This window comes from Oculina patagonica, chromosome 12 (genome assembly GCF_052425735.1).
Source record: "Oculina patagonica isolate OP01 chromosome 12, crgOcupat, whole genome shotgun sequence".
Lineage (NCBI taxonomy): Eukaryota > Metazoa > Cnidaria > Anthozoa > Scleractinia > Oculinidae > Oculina > Oculina patagonica.
In genome coordinates this window covers 19,943,831-19,970,193 of record NC_135769.1, presented here as the reverse complement: position 1 = coordinate 19,970,193, position 26,363 = coordinate 19,943,831, and the positions used below count along the sequence as shown (strand labels likewise).

At 39.4% G+C, this 26,363-nt stretch overlaps 1 protein-coding gene across 2 annotated transcripts; it reads left to right on the top strand.

Moving 5' to 3' along the window:
* Window positions 1-282: 282 nt before the first annotated feature.
* Window positions 283-25,989, top strand: LOC144633960 (centrosomal protein of 131 kDa-like). 2 transcript variants are annotated; one of them, XM_078492894.1, is made up of 29 exons: window positions 283-629; window positions 3,090-3,165; window positions 3,940-4,075; window positions 4,739-4,817; window positions 5,256-5,801; window positions 6,873-7,019; window positions 8,714-8,923; window positions 9,424-9,533; window positions 9,960-10,087; window positions 10,905-10,936; window positions 11,076-11,128; window positions 11,543-11,584; window positions 12,137-12,203; window positions 12,928-12,998; window positions 13,528-13,651; window positions 14,186-14,418; window positions 15,196-15,292; window positions 15,404-15,493; window positions 19,203-19,330; window positions 19,877-20,024; window positions 20,529-20,606; window positions 20,724-20,798; window positions 21,444-21,506; window positions 21,903-21,988; window positions 22,434-22,518; window positions 23,333-23,487; window positions 24,653-24,792; window positions 25,118-25,168; window positions 25,406-25,989. In XM_078492894.1, the coding sequence occupies exons 1-29, from the start codon at window positions 480-482 to the stop codon at window positions 25,726-25,728; spliced, it is 3,723 nt and encodes a 1,240-aa protein (XP_078349020.1). In that variant the 5' UTR covers window positions 283-479; the 3' UTR covers window positions 25,729-25,989. The 2 variants fall into 2 exon arrangements, with proteins under 2 accessions (XP_078349020.1, XP_078349021.1); XM_078492895.1 differs by having other exon boundaries at window positions 24,653-24,781; window positions 25,108-25,168; window positions 25,406-25,623.
* The last annotated feature ends 374 nt before the right edge of the window (window positions 25,990-26,363 follow it).

Below are 26,363 nucleotides of genomic sequence, written 5' to 3'. Positions count from 1 at the left end.
TAAAAATATATAAAATTGCACGGCCCGTTTCCCCAAGTCATATGCATCGGGGTTAAGGCACAAAGTCAGTCAAATTGGATGGAATAAAGAAATAAAAAAAAAAAAAAAAAGGGAAATCCCTCAAATTTAATCTGCAAAGGAAATGTTTTATACAATGTTTTATTAGAAAACTCTCAAATTTGTTTTGGTAATTCGTCCCTTCATTGACGTCACTCTTCTGTTCCATGCTCCCATGATGCTACGCGAGCAGTAAGTTCTGCTTTGTAACCACGCAACATTCTCAAACCGTAATGGCGTCGCAGGAGAGCGCCAATTTTGTTGTCAACAACAAGAAAATCGTTGTGTGACCCTGTGAGTTGTTTTGAAATCTCCTAGCTCATTTGTAGAATAACGGTGATAATGCTTTGTGAACAAGAACATGTCTTATGATGCCTTCGCTGTATAGGAATATTTTATTCGTTGAGTGAAGGAGGAAAAATATGGCTGCAAAAAATAATAAACTCCAGCGAGGTTCGTTTGCTTCTGGTTCCTCCGAAAACTTGTCGGCAAAGAGACCTGGTTCAGCCAAGGCTAACAGGCCGAGTTCCGCAGATGGAAGTAAATATTCAGCGCGATCAACTGCGAGTTTGGTAAGTCTTGTTTTTACCAGTGGAGCGTAAATTAATTCTATCATTATTCCAATATACTTACAAATCGATCTTAGTATCTAGAGTGTCCACATCAATAGAAAATATTGCACCTGTGGAGTGTGATATTAAGCCTAATGATTAAACCACAAGACTATTTTTACCTTATTTATTTCAATATAATGGAGAAATTAATTATAAGGTCTTGAAAGAACCAAGGTCATCGATTGAGTATCTTTTTTTTGTCGTATTGGCTAATTACCCCTAGCTAACTAAAGAGAGCTTGCTCGCTGGCTAGAAACCTCCGAATGAGAAGAACGTTGTTTGTGATAAATCAATATGTATTACCTTCACATCTATTTTCATTTGAATAAACAATCGATGGAGAGTTTTCTCAGTTTTTTGGTATAGATTTATAGTAACTGGGACAGTTGACAAGTTATTAAAAATTTAGGTTAAAAAGCTGTTAAAATATCACTGAACGTTTTTGATCTATTTAATCATGCAGGTTTTTTCTCTGATTGAGTAAAAATATCCAAAAAGCTCAGTGATATTTTTATAGCTTTTAACCATTTTTATCCATTTTACATAATACCAGTTCCCATTTTTTTTTTTTTTTAATTTTTTATTTTCACCAAACACCCACCCACTTTGGTGGGTGGGGGGGGGGAGAAAAAAAAAAAAATTAAAAAGGAAAAATAAGGGAAACAAAATAATTTTTTCCCCAACCACCCGCCGGCAAAAAAAAAAAAAAAAAAACCCCCAAAAATATACTTGCCCGTTCAAAAGTGAAGAATGGCGACCGACAAGGTAAGGTAAATGAAAAGTTGACTTTTTTGTTATTATCACATGTATGTAACACTGTGTATACATGAAATCTTCAAGACAACGGATCTGTTTTAATAAAGTTTGATTCTGCCGTATTTACAAATTTCACAAAATATCACGCCCCCAAGCGGCTTGCGATATGCGATGTTGCGGAAGCGTATGATGCGGGCACAAATGAAAGCCAGGGCCTCTTCTACTGCAACCACGGAAGAAAAGAACGCTTTTGCTCTTCTTATTCATATTTGGTTTGTTTTCCATGAAGTGTTAACATTGCGTTTTTTTCTTAGCTGGCAGCGCCAGACCAATGATAACGGCAAATTTTGATCAAAACATCAGCTGATGCGATCGCCTCGTGTTTTCGTGGATGCAGCTGCAGTACAAAATATCAGCGGTTGAGAGCTTGAAAATACTGATGATTTCATTGATGGAAAATACCGCATCAGCCAAGATGGCGGCCAAAATTATGATTTTATTGCGACAGAAAGTTGCAAATTATGTTCTGTTTTCGAAAAGTGGCCAGGACGCAAGTAACTCATAAGAAAACTTAATAATTGTTTTTTTTTTCATTAAGTCAAACTTAAGTCGTCCAGCGGACGAGTTTATGTAATCATTTGGTCGTCCATACGATGTTTTAGTCGTCTCGGACGACCGGACGACTGCGAATATGGATCCCTGATTGTATATGTGCTGGGCCATGCTGCTATGTAGTGGAAATCATAATGATTGATATTTTTTTTGGTGAAGACACAGAAATCTACAATGAAAGAATCACATATTATCTATAGTAAATTGTTTTTGAATGTATTAATAAGTACATTCAAAATTATAATATTGTATTAGTAGATATGCCTAAACATGTACACGTATAACTGAACATAATCCTTATCTTTAAATTTATTCTTCTTCAACTTTTGTTGAACCAATATAATTGCCCTGTAATGTCTGCACAGTACTAGCTAGTGTATACCAGGGTTGTTGAAGTAGCCAGATGCCGGCCAAACTCACTGTCTACTTCATGATCTTGGCCCCAGGGGGTGTACTCAGCAGTATACTGTCAAGGCGTGATGGGGGGGGGGGGTCCGACGGTGCTTCATATTACGGTCCCAAAAAATACACGAGCCTGAAATTTTACACCCAAGAAAATACATGGCATCAAAATTTGTTACCCCAAAAAATACAAGACTTAAATACCTCAATACTGATTTATTCAATCAAACAAACTTTAAGGCTTAAAAAAAATAAGTGACACACCTCTTGACCCAAAAAATACGGAGGGTGTAAATTTTTAACCCAAAAAAATATATGTATATGTATATATATGTATACTGTGAGTACCCCTCCTGGGATCTTGGCCTTCTACTCTGCTAGGTTATTATTCTGTTTCTTTAGAAAAAGATGATAAAATCAGCCACTTAATTTTTTGAATTCTCTCAAAATTTTGCTCAAGTGGCAGTTTTCTGTTTCCCTAAAAAAATTATAGCTGAAATGTAATAATAAGGGAATAGTTTATGCCCCCAAATGCATTGAGTTACATAAGCATGCGGGAATTTTTAAGATCATATCTACAGAAGCCAATCCATTTAACAATACAACTTTTGTGAATGTATCATTTAGTGGTTTTTTGTCTTCTTATAGGATTCCGATATGAGTGACTTTCTGTCAGTGACTGGAACAAGCAAAGTTCCTAAAAAATCTGGACATCATAAAAGAAGTAAGGTTACAAATACGACTACATGTGTATGCAATAAAAAAGTGACCACTTTTATTGTGGTGAAAATTGTCACAGCACAATTTTAACAAGATACCAGAATATTTAAAATAGAATTTATACTTGTATATTACTTCATGTGCAACCCTAAACAAGACCTTGACAGCCAAAACTATTGGCCTTTTGCCTGGAACACCCTAGCTGAGACAAAAACTAAAAAAAAAACCGACATTTGCACCCCTAAGCAAGATGACAAGCATCCCCACCCCTTTCATCTTAGAGTCCCCCCTGCCGGGACTTTTTGTGCACCCAGAGATCAGTTCTTGTTATAAAAATAAAATGATCAATGCTTAATGACTGGTCCCAAGGGAAACAGTTTATTTTGTTTCCCATCCGCTTTGGGAAACATTGAGATTTATTGAAGGAAAACAAAATTAACTGGTTTCCCAAGGGATCAGTTATTTATTAGCGATTTGTTATAGAATACAACAAAGACTTTAAAAGAATGGTGGTCGTCGGTCAACATTCGGGCACTGTTACCTGCTCACATCATAAAGTTTGTAATGTTGCTCGGTCAGAAGCCACTTAAATAGACTTTTGGTGGGAAACAGTTTTATTGTTGGATGTCGTGTGACTTTGAACCGTGCACAGTTTGGGGAAAAAAATTCCAGCTAATATATTACAATAAACTAATTTTGTATATATTTGATTTTTATCATATCTTTATTTTTTATTTAACTAAATTTAATTTTAATTATTTATTTATTCTTTTTCAAGGTGGAAGTGCAGGCCTTGTGAGGTCCCAACACAATGAGGTTCATGTATCTGGCAGCGACAGTGACAGCGCTAGAACCAGCAGTAGCTCAGGAGCAAGAAGAAAGACTACAAATACAAAGAAGACTGCAACAACAAGGTAACTTTTACAGGGCTTGAAATAGCAATAAATTGTTGCCATACTAGATTATTTTTCTAGAAGGCCAAGGTACTTTTACTGGCAATTTTTAATTCTGAACTGCTAAACACTGAACCCTGTTGAATTGGGCATGGAAATGAAAGACTATCGTGGGCTGCATAGGCAAAAATATGCAATCAACATGGAAAATTTCATCTGCTGAACTTATTTGTCATTTAGCAGCTCATTATTATTTTCACCCACCAATTCTGAATCTTTAAATGGACTAGCTAGCATCTTGTTTGAAAGGTGAAGGTATACTTATATCCCCTAATGTCAGTTAGCAATTATAATAACAGCCGTTTTTTTTTTTTTCACAATGGAAAAGGAACCTTTTTCTTCTTCTTTTTTTTTTTTGGTGGGGGGGGGGGAGGGTCATTTTTCCCTCTTTTCTGCTGCTGGTTACCTATGTCTCTTCTTTCTCTTACTACTACCCCTTTACAGACAACAATCTTAAAGGCACAAGTTTTCATTTTTTGAGATGTTTTATAATTCAGATGGTTCACTTTAATTGACAAATGCACTGTCCCTTCATACCAAGTAAATGTTTCCTAGTACATGTACAACAGTACTTAATTACTTTGAAAAGCCAAATAATTATTTTCCTCTTTATGTGGTTATCAGGTTTTCTGAGGATCATATCCCTCTAATTATGTCTCAAGCCAAGGCTAGAGCTAAACCTAAACTGGCAACGACTTTTCAGGTAAATAATTACCTCATAAACCTGCTGGTTATCTAGAGTGTTTAATTATTTTGCACTGGTTTCACCAACTTAAGCTATTGCTTCGCGCTCACTTTAATTTGTGCTTCACGCTCTGTGAGCTCGACATGTGGGCAAGTCTAGTGTTTGGCTGGTCAACATGACCAGTAACTGTCCGAAAATTATTTTGAGCCCTGTATGCACCACTTGGCATCTAAAGGATCAATGATGATGATGATGATGATGATGATGATGATGGTGGTGGTGGTGGTGGTGGTGGTTGTAGTGAACAAATTTTGAAATTAACTTTTTAATTTTAATTTGGGATATCATATTGTTTGCAGTGATTGAAACAGTTGTAGTTATGTACACTTGCTATCGAGAGAATTTTACTACATGTATATATGTTGAACAACTTTACATTTTACTCCCTTTATTCAGCGACACAGTAATGCTGCCAAGGCCAGCCCTAGTGCCCTTCCAGACAGACCTGCGACGACATCCCAGAATAACTTGCAACCTGATGAGGTTGATGAATGGTGGCTGTCAGTCACTGATCCTGCACCAGTCCCTCCACTCTTCCTGCAGTCCCCTACAGAAGTGAACAAGGAACATAACTGGTGGTCTGGTACCAACAAGACAAACAATCACGTTGGTGAGAATTTTCTGCAAAATGATGTCAACAACTTGACACCTGGCACTGATGGTTTTGAGAAAAATGTACTTGACTTTGACATGCTTGAAGGAAATTCTAGAGTCAAGCCTGACAAGTCAACTACAAGAAGGGAAGACATACCTAAACTGTTTCTTGACGACCTTGAGGAAGACGATGGTGACAGCAGGCGTAGAAAGGCTGCGGTGAACATTCAACGTTGGTTCCGTGGATGGAAAACCAGGAAGCAACTCAGTGGACAGAATGCTGTCAAGGAACTGTTAAGTCAAAAGAAAATGGAGAAAGAGAAACAGGTTTTGAGTGAACAGACAGAGGTAAATGTCTGTAGTACAAAATGGCTGGTTTACCTCCTTTTATACCATGCCATAGAAAATACAGCCAATCAGAGTACAGAAAAGCCGTTGTATATTCAACGGTATTCAACTCAACCTTCCCATCACGCACTGCGATCTTTTGTCCCGGTGAGATTTAGTCAGCGTATTTTCTATGGCATGGTATAAAATAGTTACGCAACACTTTCTCGTGGTATACCATGGAATATCCACTTGTCACTTGTATTTTCTTCGTATACACACTTGCCAAAAGGCTTGTATGTATACTGCGAAAATACATACAAGTGACACGTGGGATATTCCATGGTATACCACTCGAAAGCGTTGCATAACTGGTATGTATCTTGTAAACAGGGATGTACTCTTGGTACATAATAGCAAGGCTGTGCTCTAAGAAAAATTACAAGGAGCCCAAAGATTCCAAACTGTGAGTTTCAGGGTGCCCAGCATAAAGCTAGTATGAAAGAAATAAGATTATCTGGTCGCCCAAAGACAAAAGTTAGTCGCCTGAGGCACCCAGGCGCCCTTAGAGCACAGCCCTGAATAGGCAGTGCTGATTTTGCATGGATTTCAGCAATGTAGTTAAGAAAAAACTGAGTAGGCTCATTGAAAAGGCCTTTCTAGATTCTTTGTTTTCTAGTGAAATTTCAGCCAGTGAGATGCTCTCTTTCAGCTGGTGAAATAGCTGGAAGTAGCTGGTTGATAGCTCTTAGCCATATCCCTGGGATTTAAGACCAGACAGCCCTGGCTTCCCCTGCCTTCCCCTGCCTGGCTTCAAACCTTCAACACATTCCTTCCTTTTGTGCTGTTGTTCAGCATCAGTCGATCAACCCTGTTATATCTGTTTGCATAGAAGTGCAACTGTTGATAACAAAAGTCATTGTTTTTAAACCCTGTTGTCAAAACAGAGGATTAGGGATATAACAGGCCTAAGGCTAAGGCCTAAATGGCGATTTTTTTCTTGCAAACTAGCTTTCTTTTGAAACTCTTTGACATGCAAGTTTTTTGTGTGTTCCTATCACTGCTATGTACCACTTGACTGTTGTCTCATAGGAAGATCTTAGGGATCAAAAGGAAGATGAAAAGAGAAAGCGACGAGAGGAGAAAGCAAGACTGGCAAGACAAGCTGCCATAGAGGAACTACAGAAGAAGAGAGAGGAAAAACGGCATGAGAACCAAAGAAAGGCAGAAGAAGAATTGGTACAGTGATTATTTTGTTAACCTGAGATGTAACCTCTTTGCATGCTCAATACTTTCTCTGCTTTAGTGAAATCTGAGATTTCACCTGCGTGGAGGCTCCAGCTGAAAGTAGTACTTTTTTCAGGATGAAAGTACATGACGTTTGTCTATAAAAGGGTACTAATTTCATGAGTTGTAGTGAGGGTAGGGCAAACTGTCATTTTGGTATTTCAAAGGGCCTTGCTAGCTTGCTTGCACAAGGAAATGAAATTATGACAGTTACTGATCATGTAACGCTACAGATATCCATGTAGTTTCTTCAATTGGTTTGTTACTTTCTTGCAAAATAAAAAATAAAAAAAATAAAAAAATGAATAAATAAATAAAAGCAACAGCAATCTGAGACACTACATAAATCTCTCTGTAAAGCTACTTACAGTACCTGCACATCACCAGCGAAGGGAGAATTAATGAGCATGCATTTTGCATAACAACTGCATCACTTATTAATAGAGGTTAATGAGTACTTTGAATATTCAGGGGCGTCTACTTTTGGCAGCCAGTCCCTAGATTGAATAATGCCCCCATGGCTGGCACAACCCTGAAAAAATGAGCCTCCACTCAAAGGAAAACAAGCACTGGTCCCATTGAAGTATGTGGAAAGTAAAAAGGGAGGGGGGAACTACCTGAAGAAAGCCCTTGGCAAACAACGCTGGCTGAAACTGCCTGAACATATGCCACAAAAACGATGCAGAGAACTACTGCGCATGCACCTCCAGACCGACCACTGACCATAAGCACTGTTGACACTCTTTGTTGTCGACTCCTCTAAACTGCATTTACCAGTAAATGCATATCAAAATAATCAAATATTGTAGAAAATAATAATAGGCACTTTGCCTGTCACGGGGCATTGTCAATATTTATAACCTTTTTCATACCTGTACAACTACTCTTTTATAATTATTATGCAAGAGTGGTTGTACAGACATGAAATGGGTGTCAGTCATGGAAAGTCTGCGAGACCACTTATGTGTAGGGAGGCACCATGGACTAATAGCGCCCTGGATTCCAGATCATGCACTTTACTCTCACAGTGCCTCTCTCAATCCAGGTGCAAAAAATGGGTACCAGCGAATATAATGCAGGGGTAACCCTGTCATGGACTAGCATCCCAACTGTGGGGGAGTAAAATACTCCTAGATGCTTAATGCTACAGAAACTGGAATAAACTCTGGCATGATGGGTGTTTCGCTAGTCGCATCAGTCGCCAAGGTTCCAAATTACTCACTCTTTATTTAATCATCTCATTCACAGGAAAGTAAATTCGAAATCTGTTAACAGGTCAGAATTTATGGTTAACAAATGCCAGGGTTCAGTATACCTAAATACAGAACAATATTTCCGTACCCATTGGTGTCTCAAAGTCTGCGACTAGGTAGTTTTTCTTCAATGATCTTATTAATCAATTTCGTAAGGCATTGTGACGTCATCGTGTTGTATTAAAACGTCACGCATTAATTATAATTTCTTGTTAGAACGAAACAATGGGTCTCCAGGCCCAAATGCAGACTTAACCTACAGTATGTTTAAGAGTAAGATTTTATGGCAGTTTCTAAGTTTCAAAAATCAAGAAGACACGAAAACAGATGCTAGATGGAAAGCATTCTTAAGAGTCAATCTCTGATTTCTTTCACAACACTTATTTTTGACAGGTTTTTCTTCAAGCCAGTGGGAAAGTTGGTAAAAAGAAATCAGCAAACTCTGGATCAGTGACGAAGCCGAAACCTAAAGGGAAGAAGAGCACAGGTGTTGGTGCATCTAGCAGTGCAGTGAAAAATAATGAGCCAGCTAATCATAATGAAACAGTGTCCAGACCTGGGACGGCGAGTAGTGTTGGAAGGAAGGTTGATGAACTATTCCAGGTGAGTCACACCTCTGCTACTGTATAAGACACCTGTTAGAAGCCTCTCTTAAATGGACCATAACCTCTGAGGACCAAGGGGAGCCACCTGTTTTATATTAAGTGGCCACTTCTCATTATGCAGTAACCTTGAAGTGGCCAACTGCACTACTCTTTTAGTGGTGTCCTCCCCTGAGGCAGACTGTCACTAAAGTGGACAACTTCTGAAAGCACAACTTCTTCTTGCATGAACAATCACCTTGTTAATCCTTAAGGTAGCCACCTCCCATAAACAGCAACCTCCCATTAAGCGCTCGCCTCTTATAAGTTGTCACCTTGTTTACAATCATAGAGAATTCCTATAAGCAGAAATCTCACACAAGTGGGTGGAGACCTCCTTTATAAGTGGAGACCAAGAACCATACCTACACATACATGTACAAGCAGTTCATTTAATATATAAGTCATTTTTATAACCTGTACCTGAAACATACCTGAGGTATGTTTTGCTTTTTGCGCTAGGAATCCAGAGGATCTCAAGTGAGTGCTGCTACCTCTGCTGCAGATGAACAAGCTACAGCTGGACCTCTCTTCTCTGATTGCACAGATGACACTGACAAAACAATAACGAGGTACAGTATACCATCCCATTAACAGATGAATGTTCTGCTCGAACTGTATATTTTCTTATCTGTTTATACAATGTGTGTTATGTGCACATAAAATTAATTTTATAGTCAATGTACATGACTTTGTATGAAGTGACCTTTCACCTAGATGGTCGCCAGGCAGAAGATCTGTCATTTAAAATCTAGAAAACATGTAGAAAGCTGCATTATGAGCATCAGCCCTTTGTTTGAATTAAGATCTGACTTTCAAAGGGCTTACATTTAAAACATCAGCTTCCTGAATTTTCCGTTGGAAATTAATTTACCATAATCAAATTTGAGTTGTTTATTATTTAAGTGTTTCCCTTGCTGACCAATGCAGCACAGCAGTTTCTTTAAAATCTAAAGGCTTTGTAGAACATTTGACAGTATTTGTATGTATTTCTTCAGCTCTCAGGTTGGTGGTGAGAGTAAGACAACCTTTGATGACCTTCTTGAGTCTCTCAAGCAGCTGGAGGAAGAACCAGCAGCTCTGCTACCCATGGAGGAGAACAGTGCACCCAAGTTTGGTGGATGGGGTAAGAACCTGAGTGTCAATTTAATTAGCGTCGTCCGACTGACCCATATTTTCGCGTTTTCAAAAAAAATGTTATACAGAAGGTAATGAAGGCAATGGCACATTATTTTAAATAATGGTTCATCCTTTTTACGCTGTTCTGGTTTGAGTTTAACCACAACGTCGATTTTTCCTTCCTCCATTGCCGCCATGTCAACTTTGTATCCATGTCTTCTTGTTTCCAGGCTCCATGGATATTATGCTGAGGTACCGGGCCTCCTAGTTCCAGACTCCTTATCCACTTTTTTTTGTTTTGTTTTTTATTATTTAAAGAATCCCGCCCACCCCTCCCCCTCTCGCTCCTGCCCTTGGCAAGCTTTTTCTTCCCTTGCGCTCCCGCGCGTCCTCCGACATCACGAGTTTTTGAAATTGGAAACAATAAATGATCGAATCAAATAATTACTAAGATTTTGCGGGAGGTGCGAACACAGCGTGTCGCGAGGTGCGCTTGGATTGTTGACACAATATTGAAATTATCCAAAACTAGATGTATACAAAAGCGGTATGCTTTTGGGCGCGCATGCAAAGTGGGTGGGCGGGATTCTTTAATTCCGACCGACCGACCCAAAATCAGAAAACACATACGACGATAAACGAAAAGAAAGGGATGGCCTTACAGTTCTGTGAAGCTTTCATGGAACCTATGAATTTCCATTGCTTTGACACTGGGAAGTTTGAAAATGAATTCCACTCAAAATTCACAACTTTGTTTCAAACTTCATAAAATATCAATTATGGATTGACAACTATGTATTGAAATTGTTAACTTTCTTTTGCAGGGCAGGATTTTGAAAGTGGCGAACAAGACAAGGTAAGGCTATTTTTTTCTTGTTTTTAAGGGAATTTCTTAAACCCCAAAAACTCTTTGATAAACATGTACATTTTAACAAGGCTGGTTTCCTTAAAAATTCTCAATATTTATTGTGTGTTTTGTAAATCCTTTTTTCTAGGCTTATCTATCTTATGCTTCTCTGGACCAGTTAAACAAAGCCAAATTAGAGAGGTTGGTTTTAAGAACTTGATGATTTCTTGATGATCATGGAGACTTAGAGTTTTTGTTCTCCTGTTAGTAAGGAAAACACTGTTAGCAATTATTATTCAACATAAGAAAAATGTACAGTGAGGATAGCAGGCTATAAGCATTGGCACAAGAATAAGTAAGAAAAAGTAAACACACACTTTTTTATGTAGGACATCCTAATGAGAATGAGTGTTTTATTTTGCATAGCCTTAACAGTTGAAATAGTTTCCAGGTAGTGTTATAAACCCCTGAAGTTGTTGTGGCAGGCATTTATATTTGCTCAGTGTGTTTTTTCTGATGAATGATGAATTTGACACTTGATATAGGTAACATATTGCATGGATTCATTTCAGTCATGTACTGATATCTCTTCTTGTTGTTTTGTCCTAAATGCAGTCAAGGACAGTCCAGTGCTGCGTTATCAGCTGAGAAACTAAGGTAACACAATGAACCTTCATGTAGAGTGCCATGAGAGGGTCCTAAAGGGGGTGGGGTGGGGGGTACAAATCCCATTTCCCAGCCCAAATTTGGACCAAATCCCATTTCCCAGACTACGTTTTTCCCAAATTGCAGTCCCAATCCCATTTTTTGGGTTGTGATTCCGTCCCAGTGACCCAAATCCCATTTTCCCTGTGAAAAAATAGGCAAATCCCAGTTCCCATTTTACCCCTTGAGGCCCCTCTCATGACAACTGCATCTGGTCAGACAAAACACATCGGCCGGTAGTAAAATTAGTCCGAACTTAGAAGAAGTGATAAATGCTGTTATAATTGTGTTAAATAGCGTCATAAAAACCAAAGAGAGTGTAAATTTTACATTCACAGTTTTATTCTCTGTAAATAGCCTTCACAAAGAATGTACTAGATTTTTATTGCCATTTACAGTGTGTACATCTTTTAAAAATAAATTTAATATGCAGATAAGGCTTTATGATAGTTTGCCCATGTGCCATGTTCCATGTACAGAATAACTTCTTTTCTTTTTTATCAGGAGTATCTTGACGTTCTTGGATGATGTAGAAAAGGCTGAAGATGATGCTGTCAGTGAGATAAGTCAGGTAAGTCAGATAAATTTGGTTACCAGGGCCGTACATAGCAGGGGGGGGGGGGGGTGGGCAGTTGCCCCTGCCAAGAAAACTAAAAAAAAATAAGAAAACTAACTAAAAAAAAAAAACAAGAAAACTAAAAGTGTTCAGAGTTTACCCCCGCAGACATAAAATCCTAGGGACGGCCCAGGTTAAAAAATCTTTTCAAAACTTCTTATTAGCTGGCATGTGGTAGGCATGCTAGCCTAATAGTTACTTGACTCCAGGTCGACCGGTTCAGGTTCCAGCCCTGGCGCTGACACAGCGTTGTGTTCTGGGATGAGCATGGTGCCTCTCACCACCCAGAGCGGAGTTGTTCAAAGCGTGATAAAGGTGGCCAGGATGGGCGTACAATTTTGATTTTGGTTTTACAACTTTTCAGTGAGGTTTTCTGTTTGTATTTTCTGTCATCCAGTTTTGGCGTGAACCAATCTTGAACTACACAAAAATTAGCAATGAAAGACTCTTTTTAACAAGAAAAACTGAAATCTTGATCAACTTTTTAATCCTGCCAGTGGGTAAGTGTTAATCGGCTAAGAGATAGCCGGGATAACCTGTGGCAATATGGCACACTTAAGCCCGACGGTAGACTTTTATTAGCTGACACCTTGAGGCCTTATGCGTCACATTGTGTAAAAAGGTAGGAGAACTTAGCTCAAATTGAAGTTGTGTTTTAATATTTATATTTCCGTGCCAGGCGCGGGATGGAGCCATTTCTCGTGGATTGCCATCATCAAGTACTTCAGCATCTGTGGCAGTTGACAGAGAGTGAGTACCAACCAACTAATTCAGATAAAAAAAAATTCAGTACCAAACAGCAGTACAAGTGCTGTTATTGGCAAACCCTTAACAGGTTGAAGAAATCCGATTTGTGTTCCACAGTCAGAAATAGCGCTACTCCGAAAGTAGACATCTTAGCAAGCATGGTTGTTCTTACTTTTAAACTCTAGTGCGTGATCATTCAATTTAAAATTGAGCAGTGCTTTCATGTGGTAAAGTTTATCATGCTGTAGAAGGTGGTTCTAACTTTCAAGTAATGTATTAAACACGAGTGTGACGCACAGTAGAGTATTCTTGAAGAAATTCGAGGTGTTTGGATAGCCGATGAAAAACTGTCTCGAGTGTTTGATATATCGTCTCAATCAAAACAAAAGCTACGGAGTAAAAGAAGAAATAAAATTGTAAAAATCTATGCTATGAAACCCTAGTGTGTGACCATTCAAATGAAAGCTATTGGGCAGTACTTTCAAGTGGTACTGTTTATTGTTCTATTTTTTTTTTCTCACTGACACTGCAGGAAAGAAGAAGCTGCCTTGGAATCAGCCGCAGCTGCAGCTACAGACGTGACAACAGCCATGATGGCGGTGAAGATAGAATTAGAGGAAAAGAAAAGAACTAATGACCTACTTCAGAGAGCTTTGGTTAGTAGCTGTTCTTTATGTTAGAACTTTTCCCGCTGTTTGCTTAATCAAACACCAAGTTAGTTTGAGAAGAAAAGAAAAGAAATTAAGACGGAATCCATCAGGAAATCGAGTAATATTAATTTTAGTTGGACGAAAATCGAGTACCAGAATAATTATTTAAATCCTATTGCGTTATTTTCTACCAATTTTAAAAGCTAAAGATGTAAGTAATTATCCTTGATATCACCAACAACAATTCCTTATCAGAGCCTAAGAAAATGAATTTCAAAGTTCAAAAGAACCGTGTAAACTATAGGTAAAATTTCATGTCTAGCGAACTTCGAAATTTGTTTTCGATGCAGTTTGGTTGTTAGAAATGATTTATTTTGATAAAATACTGTGCAAAGGAATTTGGGAGCTTTTTAGGAAAACGAGTCCTATTCTATTAAATCGAACCATCACTGTTGAGTTTCTTATATAATCAAGGGATATTTAGAGTTAATGTTATAGTGCCAGTTCAAGTATTTATTCAATTCTTCGCTCTCGTATCAGAATCAACAGCGTGAATTCACGCTGCGACAAGCCAAGGAGATGGAGAAAGACGCCAAACAGCGGCTGGCGATTCAACGACAGGAATACGAAGCAGCAATTCAGAGACATTTGTCCTTCATTGACCAACTTATCGACGACAAAAAGGTTCTAGGGGAGAGGTGTGAGGAGGTGGTGAACAAGCTCAAAAGCACAGATAAGAAGTATGGCGACAAAATCAAACAAATGGAAGAAAAGTGAGTTTCTACGTTCGGTGTGTTAAATTACCCCATTCAAAATGAAATGATCTAATGTTCTAATGTAAGGTTGAAACTACAATAACTGTAGCCTGTGAAAAGTCTGTCTGGTCGGGGATAGGGTGAAGAGAAAGCGGGAATAAAAAAAGAGGGGGAAGGGTGGGGCGGAAAGACTTGTAGCCAGTTTCTTCGCGGCCCTTCCAGACGGAGCCTGTTTACAGACTACAATAATTGCAGTGTTTGAGTATTTTAATATATGTCAAACTTACTTTAAAGATGTTGGTCAAAATAGCAAGGCAGTTTGTTTCGGGCGATTTCTTGAGATCATAAGTGAATCTTTCTCATGGTTAATTCATCTGTTTTTCACAAGGGTCCCCGTTTTTATCAGCAGAATAAGGGTTGTGGAATTCTTATTACCTTAGGGATTTTCTTGTGATACAAAACAAAACATTTTTGAAGGCTTCTTTATAATCATTATGTGGTAAGAGCAGCTTTCTTATGACAATGTTTTAACGAAACTACAGTAATCACCACAATAACTTTATCACATTCTAAACTTACGGATTCAACCTGTGCCAAGCGCGGGAAAAGTCACGTGAACCAAATGACGAATGGCTTTAAATTTGCATGTGATTGGCAGTGGAAACGCAACGTCCTTGCTCTGATTGGTTAAAGCATGTTGCACGAGTTTTTTTTTTAACCAATTACACAGCGCTGTTTGGTGTAAAGCAAACCTTGGTAATTTCTTGTTCCTAACTTCCTTTTTTTTCTTTTCAGTCATCAAGTTGAAATAAAGAAACAAAAAGAAGTTATACTGGCAGCAGAGAAACTTAGACGAGAGAAATGGATAAATGAAAAAACTCAGCAAATCAAGGTGAGAAGTCTAGAATACAAGTTTTAGACAAGGCCCAAGTCACACTTTGCCTGATGTTGATGCTTTGTAGAATTCCGCCTCAAAAATGTTTTTTTTTTTTTAACGTATAAGGAAGTCACGGTCAAAGGACTGGAACCCGACATCCAGAAGCTGATCGCAAAGCACAAAGCAGAAGTGAAGAAACTAAAATCCACTCATCAGGTATTAACGATTACAACAGTGGAACTCCGTTAATCTGGTCTCCAACGGGAGTTCTTTTGGAAAATTTCCCTTCTGCCCCTATCACGGACAATTTTTCATTGTTGTGTATAAAAGTCCTGGCCAAACATTAAATATCACGCCTGGTGTAACAGAGCTCGTAACAGAGTAACGCGACGAGATCTGAGTGTAAATATCTCGTTTTTTTTCACGCAACTCTGTTCCGGGAGGTGCTTTAACCTTCTTTCTTCTTATTCTTACCGCAATACTTCCTGCAAAAATATTTTCCTTATTTCCCCATCGTTCTATGTTTTTATCCGACCAACCTATCCGATCCTCTTTTCTCCTACGCTCACACCATAAATTTTTACTAAAAAGAAATCACATTTTAACAAACACTTTTTTACCTTACTCAACAAATATATCTCCTCTCCGGTCCGCGCTCATTCTTGCCATTTTCGGGGGCTCGTCTCTTTGCCTTTCTCCTGGCGTTCTTCCGTGGATCACTCTTTCGCGGGTGCGTCTTCCCTTTCCTGTGCGGGGTTGCAGTACGACTGCCCACTTTTCCCTCGTTGTTCTTCTCCCTTCCCCACGGAGTCTGCCCGCCAGCGGGTGTCGTCGTCTGCTTTTGTCCTCCTTGCGATCGCCACCTCCCGCTCTTTTGTCGTGTTCCGCTGATCTGTGGCGGGTCTCCTCCCATTCTTCCTCGTCTCGTCGCTCCTTTCAGGGTTGGATGTTGTGTGGGCTCTTCCGACCACTTCTGCGTCCGTGCGGTCGCTTCCTGGTGATCTCACTGTTCATGAGGGGCCCTTGTGTTTGTCTCCCGCGTGCTGTCGCTCCGGCATTTTCAATTTACCTTTGTTGGCGTTTGGCTTTGTTCAGTTAGCAGTTTTCGTTCTCTTCCCGGCCCCAGTTGTTGTGTTAAGGTTTGATCAACTGATTGCGGTTTTTGTCACCCAGAAAGAATTATAGCTGGCATTGGATTGCGTTCGCCCTCGCTGCGTGCAGATTATAAGCTCGATTTTCAAACATTTTCGTTTCGGCCCGTGTCTGGGATTGACTGCACTGGAACCTAAAAATATGGTTGTTAGTGAAGTGATCATGCAGTGCCGGATATGTATAGCATGCGCATTTTAGCTGACGTGTACCAAGTTCAATGAAACGAGAATATTTTCAAGTTGTCGTTATGTAACAACACAGCACTGACCAGCCGAAGCTTATGTCGACAGGGATATTAGTAATGAACACGCGCCTACCATACCAGCTTCTTGATGTGTTCATGTATTACTGCCGCACACTACCGATTTTTCGTCCAGAGATTTTTTCGGTCAATTTCGGGCCATCACTGCCGCACAGTAGCCATTTCTTTCGGCTCCTGTTCAAACCGCCTTTGAATGATGCTTGCTCTGTGACTACAACAACGCTTTCTCGTTGGTTACACGCGACGAGCCCGCATCTTGGTCCACCACACACTAGCCGACAAGACATTCTTACACTACCAGATATTCTCTACCCCGATCAATCGGACTTGTCTGATTCACCGCACACTAACCCAAAATTAAATTTTTTGACGGCCACCAAAAAAAAAAAGAAAATCGGCTAGTGTGCGACGGGCTTAAGCTACTTCCTTCTCCCCCGATAATTTCTTCGCGTCTCGCGTTTTGAATTAAAGATGCTTGATTGTCTGTTTCTTGGGTCTCGCAGGATGTGTGAAATCATTTTCTTCGTAACCATGTGTTTTGCGGGCCGAAGCCATTTTATGATATTAATACAAAAGCAACAGAACTGAGTGGACTCCAATTCGGTCTATACTCGCGTAGTTTAGAGAAATAAAATTTATCACTACAAACATAAAGCGAAGCCAGTTCCGGGAGCAGTTACGATTTTTCATCTTTGTGACAAGATTCGCTTGGATAAAAACATTTCTCAGTGAAAGGTTTTGGGGATAGAAAGAAGGAATATTCTTCAGTCACAAGAAAAAACCAAAAAAAAGCGAGCGAATTTTGTTAGTCAAACACTTTGTTATTAGACACCTAAGCTGCAACGCACTCCAGATTTTGCGAATTTTATTGTAGTAATTAGTAAAATGCGTACATGTTTTTTTTACGCAGTGTGGTCAAGTTTAATTTGCATTGTTTTGTCGTTATTAGCCTCGGTACCTGAGGCTTTTTTTTTGCGGCTTCTGGTCCGCCTTCTCCATAAAGTGAACCAAGAATTTGATCATTTTACTTTTTCGACCATTACTCGGTGTTGTTTTGAGGAAGACGGTTAATTAAGAAATGTGCAAAAATGCATAATGCAAGTGCTTTGCCATACGAATATGTCAGTCCGTGGCTTCATAATCAGGCTATAGACAACATAGAACAAGACAGAGACTGCTCAGAGTCTCATGCCTTCGTGGTTTGCTTTTAGAAGAAAAAAAATGATTTTTTCTCTCTGTTTACTGAAGGCATACAATAAGATACTGATCGAGATCTTAGTTGTACACTTATTATAAAGGCAGTTTCTTGGTTGCCAGTTTTTTAAAGGTCACTTACCTCACTCTAGTTAGTTGAGGGGACTGAGGACTGGTTTGCGGATAAGTCTTATTTAGTCGTATTTTACAAAATCGAGAAAAATATTATTCAGTTAATAGCCGCCGTTGTTGTTAAACACTCATTGTTTACGGACTTGAAATGTTCGTGTAGATATTATGTAGTCAACTGAACAAGTTCAATAGATCTGTCAATCAGGCGGACACAGAAGTGAAATGTTCAGTGTACATGAGGTTTTTGTTCTTTCTTAATGAAGGCAAACCTATTCATGCAGTTCTATGAACGCCATGATTCAGTGTGCCGTCGGCATTTTTTCTTCAGTCACTTTCTAATAGCCAGCCGGTCAACTGTATCAAGCGGCCAGAGTTCAAATCTGCGCAATTTATGCAAAAGGCCTACAGTCATGTTCTAAAATAGCCTTAAGACTGCATAATAATTCTTGTGTAATATATGCTAGAGGTGAAACGATGATTTTATTTTTACCGTTTCAAATACAATTTTCCTTCCTAAATGTGCATGTTTGCTCTGAGTAAAAACTTAGTACTATATTTTTTGTGGTTACCAAGGTAACTTACTATTCACGTCTGTGGTGTAGGAGAAAAGAAAAAAAAGTCGAGGATTTCTCTCATCGCTTTTACGTAACAATTCTATTCTTTAAAAGAAATATTGTTACGGTACGAATTGATAGGATTTAGCTAATTGGCATTCCGTAGGCACTTTCCAATCATCATTATTGGCGCTTACGAACTGTGACGATCGACAATCGACTGCGTAAATCGCCAGCTTTTTCTGACAGGGAAAATTCCCTCATTGGGGCTTAAATAAAAGGAAAAATTTAAGTGGTTGTAAAATGAAAAAAAAAAAATCATTGAGTACAGAGTGCGAAAACCTTGCTGATGAAGGATTCATCTTTTCTTTGCAATTCCACGGCCGCGAGGACATGGTGTCATGGCCGGCTTCCACTGAAATGGGTTTCGAATACAAATCACAGGCTTGAACAGTCTGAGCACTGACTTGTAGAAGCTTTGACACGGGGTGGCCGTCAGGCGGGGTTCCACTGTATTCATTTTCTGGAATTCTCCTTGGGTTAACGCCACTAAAAAAACCTTTGCTCTAGTAATTATTTTCGCTATCAAGCTCAATCTTAATCAATAACTGTCAATTTATTTTGATGCTAGGCGGAGTTACTTGAAGCCGACGAACGCGCAGGTAGAAGATACATTCAACAGATAGAAGAACTAAGAGATCAACTGGAAAGAGAAAAGGAAAGTGCGTGCTCGAGGGAGAGAGAACTCTCTCAACAAAGGTAAGCAACTCGTCCACGATGATTTTGTTTAGCTTCGAGTACACAGTGTCGTGCGTTACATATTATTAGTACATGATTTCAGGGGTTTTTACAGTATCGTCACACTTGAAGTCATTCTTGCGCAGGTGATGCAACAAGTCTGTACTTCGTTGCGAAAAAAGAATATGAATTTCTTCACGGATTTTTCATTCGGCGATTTTTTTTCAGCGATCGCGTCGCGCTATTCTAGAGTGGCTACTCGCGCGAACTCCATCGATTTTTTAAAATCCACCTTTCAATTGCCACGCACATATAGTGAGCGAGCCTAACGTCACATTTGTAGCACCAGAAAATACTCGTGTGTCCACGGCTTATGCGCTAAGAACTGCGACTCATCGGGTCTCTTTTGCCGAAAACAGTGCACTTTCTTGTGCTGTCATTCTGGAACAGGCAAGACTTTGATGACGCCAGTGCATTGCTGGTTTGTTTTCCTAAAAACTTTTCTCTTTATCTCTCCACTCCACCTTTTAAGTTTGTTTGTTTGTTTATTATTACTTCTTTGTTTAGATACGAGAAACAGCTGGAGCAAGAGGAGCAAGCCTATCAACAACAGAGACGGCGGCTGTACGCTGAGGTACAGGAAGAGAAGGAGAGAGTAGCACTGCAGGCTCAGAAGCAGCGACAGGAACTGGACGAGGCACGAGCAGCCCTGGAGGTAAGTGTGCGTGTCCTGTAGATCTTTAAGTCACAGGACAACCAAACAATACCTGGAGTAGCTCTATAAAGAAAGAACTGCAAGGGGTGGGGGTTCCAATGTCACTTAGCGATGGCCACAAGGTGAGCCTTCTGGTTTAGGAGAATAACTTAGAAAACCGTATGAAAAAGAACGTTTGTCATTTTGCCTAACCTGATGCGTGGTTAATTGCTAAGTGTTGGGCCAATCTAACAAAAAGCTGGGGTAACTTGTTAAAAGACTGGCATTCCATCCAGAAGGGCACAGGAGTAGTAATACGTTTGTCGCTTACCCAAAAAAAGAAACCGGAGTTCAACCCTAACCTGACGAGCCACAAGGCCACCGCTTTCCGTACTATTCTTTTTAAAAAAACAAAAAACCAAAATTTCATTAATAATATACCAGCGACGAATAATTTCAAGAATTTTTTTTGATGCTTCTTCAGTTTAATTTTATTGTTTGCTTTGCAATCATTTTATGTTGCAGGAGTCGCATAAGAAGTCCATTCTGGAGATGCAATCATCCCATCAAAGAACAATCGATGATTTGGAAAGAAAACATCAGGTGATAGAACGTACAAAAAACAATTGGTTGCTCGTTTATATTTTTGAATTGACGATTGTTGTGATATTAAGTAGTAAGGAACCGTTGAAGTTAAGTTCAAATTTCTTTAATTTGCAGCTTGAAATGAACGAACTTAAGGAAAGACTCGAGATTGAAAAGCAAGGCTGGATCGAAAACTACATGAAGAAACAGGTACAAATTTCCAGCTTTATACCCCAGCAACCGCTTACCATTTCAACTTTTTAAGTTAATAATATAACACGTTTCAATCATTCAATCAATCAATCAATCAATCAATCAATCAATCAATCAATCAATCAATCAATCAAAAACTTCCTATTGACGTGTCAAAGAATGGCTTAGCCGAGAGGAAACACCCCTCTACTAATTGGGGACACCTTATTATCTTGGGAGTTCGAGAAATTGGAGTTAAAACTTCAGTGTTTGACTGAGTGGATTAAATATGAAGAAAACGACTTCGAATTACATTTTGCCAAAAAAACCTTTTTGTACCAACAAAACTCCACTCATCTTCATAGTAGTAGTTATGTCACTAACAACTTCAGAAACGAAATTTCGTTGAAAACGGTTCTTGAAATCGTGGATTACATCGGAACTTTCTCGTTTACTTATGTTTAAAAATGCTAACGTATCTGTTTTAGAATTTTTCTTCCAAGAAATACTGACAGCGGTGTTTTGTAAGAGAGATTGCGTGACATGACGTGTCTTTTCGCGTGACGACACTTGCTTAGCGTGAAAGATAGTGTGCAGCGTAGCTTGGTAAGAGTTTTTAGTACACTGTACTGGTATCAATCTAGTTTATTTTTTTCTTTTCAGGACGCCATGCTAATGACTAAAGAGCGGGAGCTGAAAGAGGCAGTTCGGGAAGGCCGTGATAGGGTGAGGAGATTTGAGTTTTTCTTTTCTCTCGTTTATGGCAGAGCAGAGCAAAGAACTTAGATTTTTAGCGCAAGGATAAAAAATGTGGAATAAAAAAAGAAAGAAAAATAGTACAATGTTTTCCGAGGTACAGTAGGCAATCGCATCGCAAAAACTGCTCTCAATTGTCGTTGATGTGACATACTAAGCTGTTTGCTAATCGAGGATGTTATAAAATTTAACTGTTCCTCGTGTACTCGTAAAACCTGTTGACATGCCGCTGGTCACGTTTTAACTCTGACTTGTGATTGGTTCAATTCAAGTGTTTACAACTGTAGCGATTAGTTCTGCGATTTTGTTTGAGAAAGTCATTGAAAAATGGCCCTAAACCTGTTTTAAAACTCCTTAATTCCTTAGGAGATTGAAATGGTGATTTCAAGACTAGAAGAAGAGACTTCGCTGGCGAGAGAAGAATGTGAACGAGCCGCAGAGAACAGAATCAAGTAAGTAGCCTAACTGTACGGCAGTTTAGACCCAGACACATGGTACAACATTACACACAATGTTACACACAATGACTAAATTGCATCATGTTTCATCCCCTAAAATTGTTGCGCCCAATGTTGCACAAATAGGATCCCGTTCTACTCCTTCAACTGGATACAAAAATTATTTACTCTACTCTTCTTCTTTATTCTTCGTCACCACTTTGCTTTCTTTTCTTTTGCTGGACTCTACCCTCCACTTACAGCATCCGTATCCATATATAACGTTAGCTGTTTAAATGTGAAATAGAAGTCAACCTACCTTATCATCTCTAAGGTAAAACAAAGAATGTTTACTGTAGGTTTGGCGAACGAATTTTAACCTTTGCAGTTACAGGAACTCTATCAAGTGTCTGCATAAGAAAGATTTTAGTATGATTTTGTTGTGTTTGCTGGTTTTTAGGCGGGTGAGAGACAAGTACGAATCTGAATTGAAGGAACTGGAGGAATCCGAGAGGAATATGCAGGAAAAATACAACAACATGAAGGTAAGTGTTAACTACCCTATACGGAGCAATGTTTGATTTCTCGCATACAACGTTTTTGTGGCGGTCGGTCTGGTTTTTGTCTCCGTGGCCGTAATTTATTCACGCTGCGACCTTGTCTACAGTTTGAGTAGCATTGCGTGACGATCAATTATTGCTGCAAGAGGAACTTGTTAGTATTTTAAAACAGTAGAGAATGTGTGCATAGGAATAAAACTCATTTCTTATTGTCAGGGGACAACAGTCAGCGAGTTGGTTGGTCGTTCTGTGTCGGTCAGTCTTGGTCTTTGTCGGTTGGTCTGTGAAGTTCAATCTGTGTTGGTCGGTCTGTGCTATTTAGTATGTGTCGGTCGGTCTGTTTTGGTCAGTCAGTCAAACAGACAGACAGACAGACAGACAGACAGACAGACAGACACAGACGAAAATAAACATTTGCTTATCGTAAAAAGAGCTTAGGAACCCCTTCAAAATGTCCTGGAGATCAATGTAGATAGGAGCCGTTATTCCACAATGATGCTTTATGGTAACTGTATTTAGCATACACCACACAAGTGAATAGTGCTTTTCGCGCGCGCTGATTGGTTAACTCGAAGGTGATTAGCAAAGTACTATTCACCTCCGAGCATCTAAAGGGAAACAAACTGCCTTCGCGCATCGCTTTGTTTACCGAAAGTGATGTTTTAGTCCAATAGTTATTCACCTTGTGTGGTATATACTAAAACAGTTATTCACCTCAGTGTCGGTGAATGTGGTGCAACCACCACTATTCACCTCCACTTCGGGGAATAATTGTTAAATATATTGTCATTGTATTTAGGCTCGTTTATCCGAAGTTGACGGAGAAAATGCGCGCTTGAAAAGCATGTTGAAACAAAAGGACGACGAGGTGGAGGGAATAGACAAAGTGGCGAAACGACTACAGGAGGAGAGAGGGAAGGTGGCAGATATCATTCGACAGGAGTTTGCTGACAGGTGTGTAGCTTGACATTACTGACCAACGTCGACTTTCTCCTAACAATACTAATGTATTCTCGAGCAGGCAGGTGATGGGAATAAAGAAAATCATCAAATTATCAGAACTAATGGCGTCAGTACGGAGAACAAGCCGTTTGCAGGATCCGATCACATGGCACAAAATCGGCCATACTGGGACGCAAGTTACACAGGGAAGGGACAGTATCGCCAAGATTAAGAGCATATAAATTGTAAATCCACTCGGAGGGTAATGGCCTTGCTAAAACGTGCTTAACAATTCCTGAAAATTGTTAAAACGTCGTTTGGGTACAGGAGAGAAGTGGCCTTAAGACGGAACAAAATTGGAAGAAAATTTCTTAAAACCATTGATTGCGGTTTATTTACATCTTTAAGAATCAGTCCATGCCTTTCTTTTGTTGTTCAAAGGTTATTTTGTATAACAGTGTGCATCCTCGTAATTCTAAAATATTTTACTCGAAAACATAGAAGATTTCTCGTGTCACTGTTCCTTTAAGCCTGGTTTTCACTAGCGACGCAAGCACAAGCGCAGGAACAAGCGCAAGGATAACAACTCTTATTTCATCGTGAAAACGGCTTCGACTCGAGCAAAAGCACAAGTGCATTACATTTTGATGCTTGTGCTTGTGCTTGCGGAAAGCACAAGCACAAGCGTCAAAAACTGTCCTTTTTACGTGATTGCGCTTGTTCTTGCGCTTGTGCTTGCGTCGCTAGTGAAAACCAGGCTTTAGAACAAAGCGACTCGCACCAGTCAAGCATCACCTTCCTTTGTTTTGGATGCCCCACTGAGTAACTTGCGGCCCAGCATGGATGATTTTGAACCATGTGACCGTATTCTGCAAAGGGCCTAGTGGTGTTTGGAACTTGAAACTTATCAGGGTTACGGCCATCACCAGCTAGTGTCCAATTCCTAGTTTCTCTTTACCATGTTTGATTTATAATTAGCTCTTTTGTTTTTTCCTTAGTAAACTACTATGCAGTTGAGGTTTTCTTTTACTTGAAAACAATTTTGTTAAATGCCGAGCAAAAAGGATTAAAAATTGCAAAAAATATTGTGGCAACCTTCACTTAAAATAAATTTGTTTGGCTTTATCGTGAGGGAGAGCTGTTTATGCATATTTCATGTTTTCCCTCGCTGCGTCAGGCTTGTGACAACTGACGAAGACAACAAGCGTCTGAAAACTGAACTGAGTGAAATGAAGGCTCGTCACAGACTGGAAATAGAACGAGTTACTAGAGAGAAAGAACAGGAGATGGACGAAGTTCATAAAAGGTTTGTGCTGTGTAATTTGTTGATTGTACTGTTTGCCATTTTAAAAACCTAATAAGAGCCTTAGTAATTCGATGCTGGGTATTTTGAGTACATTGTATAGTTTTGTTGGTCACTATCAGTATGGGAGGCAGAGTGGCCTAATGGTTAAAGCGAGGGCGGTCAGGGTTCAAGCCCTGCCCAGTGTCAGTGTACACCGTACAATCACTGAGAAAAACTTGTCAGGGCAACCCAGGCTGTAGTCTACGTTTGTTTGTTTGTTTATTTGATATCCTTGTCTGCAAGCGTTTACTCTTTTGATTGTTTGTTTGTTTGTTTTTTTTCGTTAGAGTCAAGCAGGCCATCGCCAAAAAGGAAGAAACAATGAAAACTTTACGAGAACAACACCAGGTGAGAGAACCCAGATATTGCCTTGTTGTTTTTCTGGGCTGCTCCAGTTTTGTACCATTATGAGTCAAACCTATGCGATCCAATAGCCCAGTTTCCATACAGTCATTATGACAACGCTGTGCTAAAGTTGTGCTTATTAGATTTATTCATGTGGACGATCTTTTCCCGTTTCTTTTTAAGAATGGCTCCGTTTTTTAGCTTTGTTTTGAAACTCGTTCGTTTTCTGTCTTTGCACAGGCAGCCATGAAACGAGCGGAACATTTGGAATTTTTACTCCAAGAACAGAGAAAGAAGTTATTATCGTGAAGCAATCTCGTGTTAAATCCAAACAGCGACAACTGATTGCAACACGTCCTTCCATTCTCCGACGGGCTCCGTTACAGTCGGACGCCCTTCGTCGAGTCAATAGCTTCCGAATGTTTCCGAAGTGTTGCCGAGGTCTTCCGAAGACAGCTGATTCAAAGGCGGTCATCTGGCTTATGTCAAACGAAACCTGTCGTTTCCTTCCACTTGTCAAATGGATTCAAAGACCAAAACAGACAGCAAAATATTCGGAGTGAAATTAATTAAACATGAATTATTTAGACACGAAGAAAATAATCGCGTACATTAGTCTGTACCGTTAATTGTAATTGTGTTCAACATTGAGGATCATTTCCTTCTACGCATCTACAGTATTCACGAAGTGAATAGGACGACAACAAAACAATCCGACCGTTCATTGGCCTGTTCTGCAGGCCCGTGTTTTTTAAACTTCCCTATTCCTGTATTTATACTGCGATATCCATCCGACACCAATAAAACAGGCTTTTTGCACCGTTTATAGTAAGTTAAAATTATTGAATTATCTAGTTGCGTGTTGGCTTATTCAATCAAAGGACTTTTCCAATTTGCCCCCTTTACTTGCTCCCCCCCCCCCCCCCCCCCAAAAAAAAACCAACGGGTTTAAACTCTCACTCAATCTCATTAATAATTCATACAAAACAAAGAAAAACAAACGTGAAAGAGGTTTGGATACCCGGTTTTATTTAGCATAGATTTCTACAATTTTTTCTCCGTTTACTCCGTAACTGTTGTTTTAATTGAGAAGATATATTTTAAAAAATCGAGACAGTGTTTCATTGGCTATCCAAACATCTCGAATTTCGTCAAAAATACTCCGCTTCGCGTCGTATCACTCTCTTCTCGGTGTTTG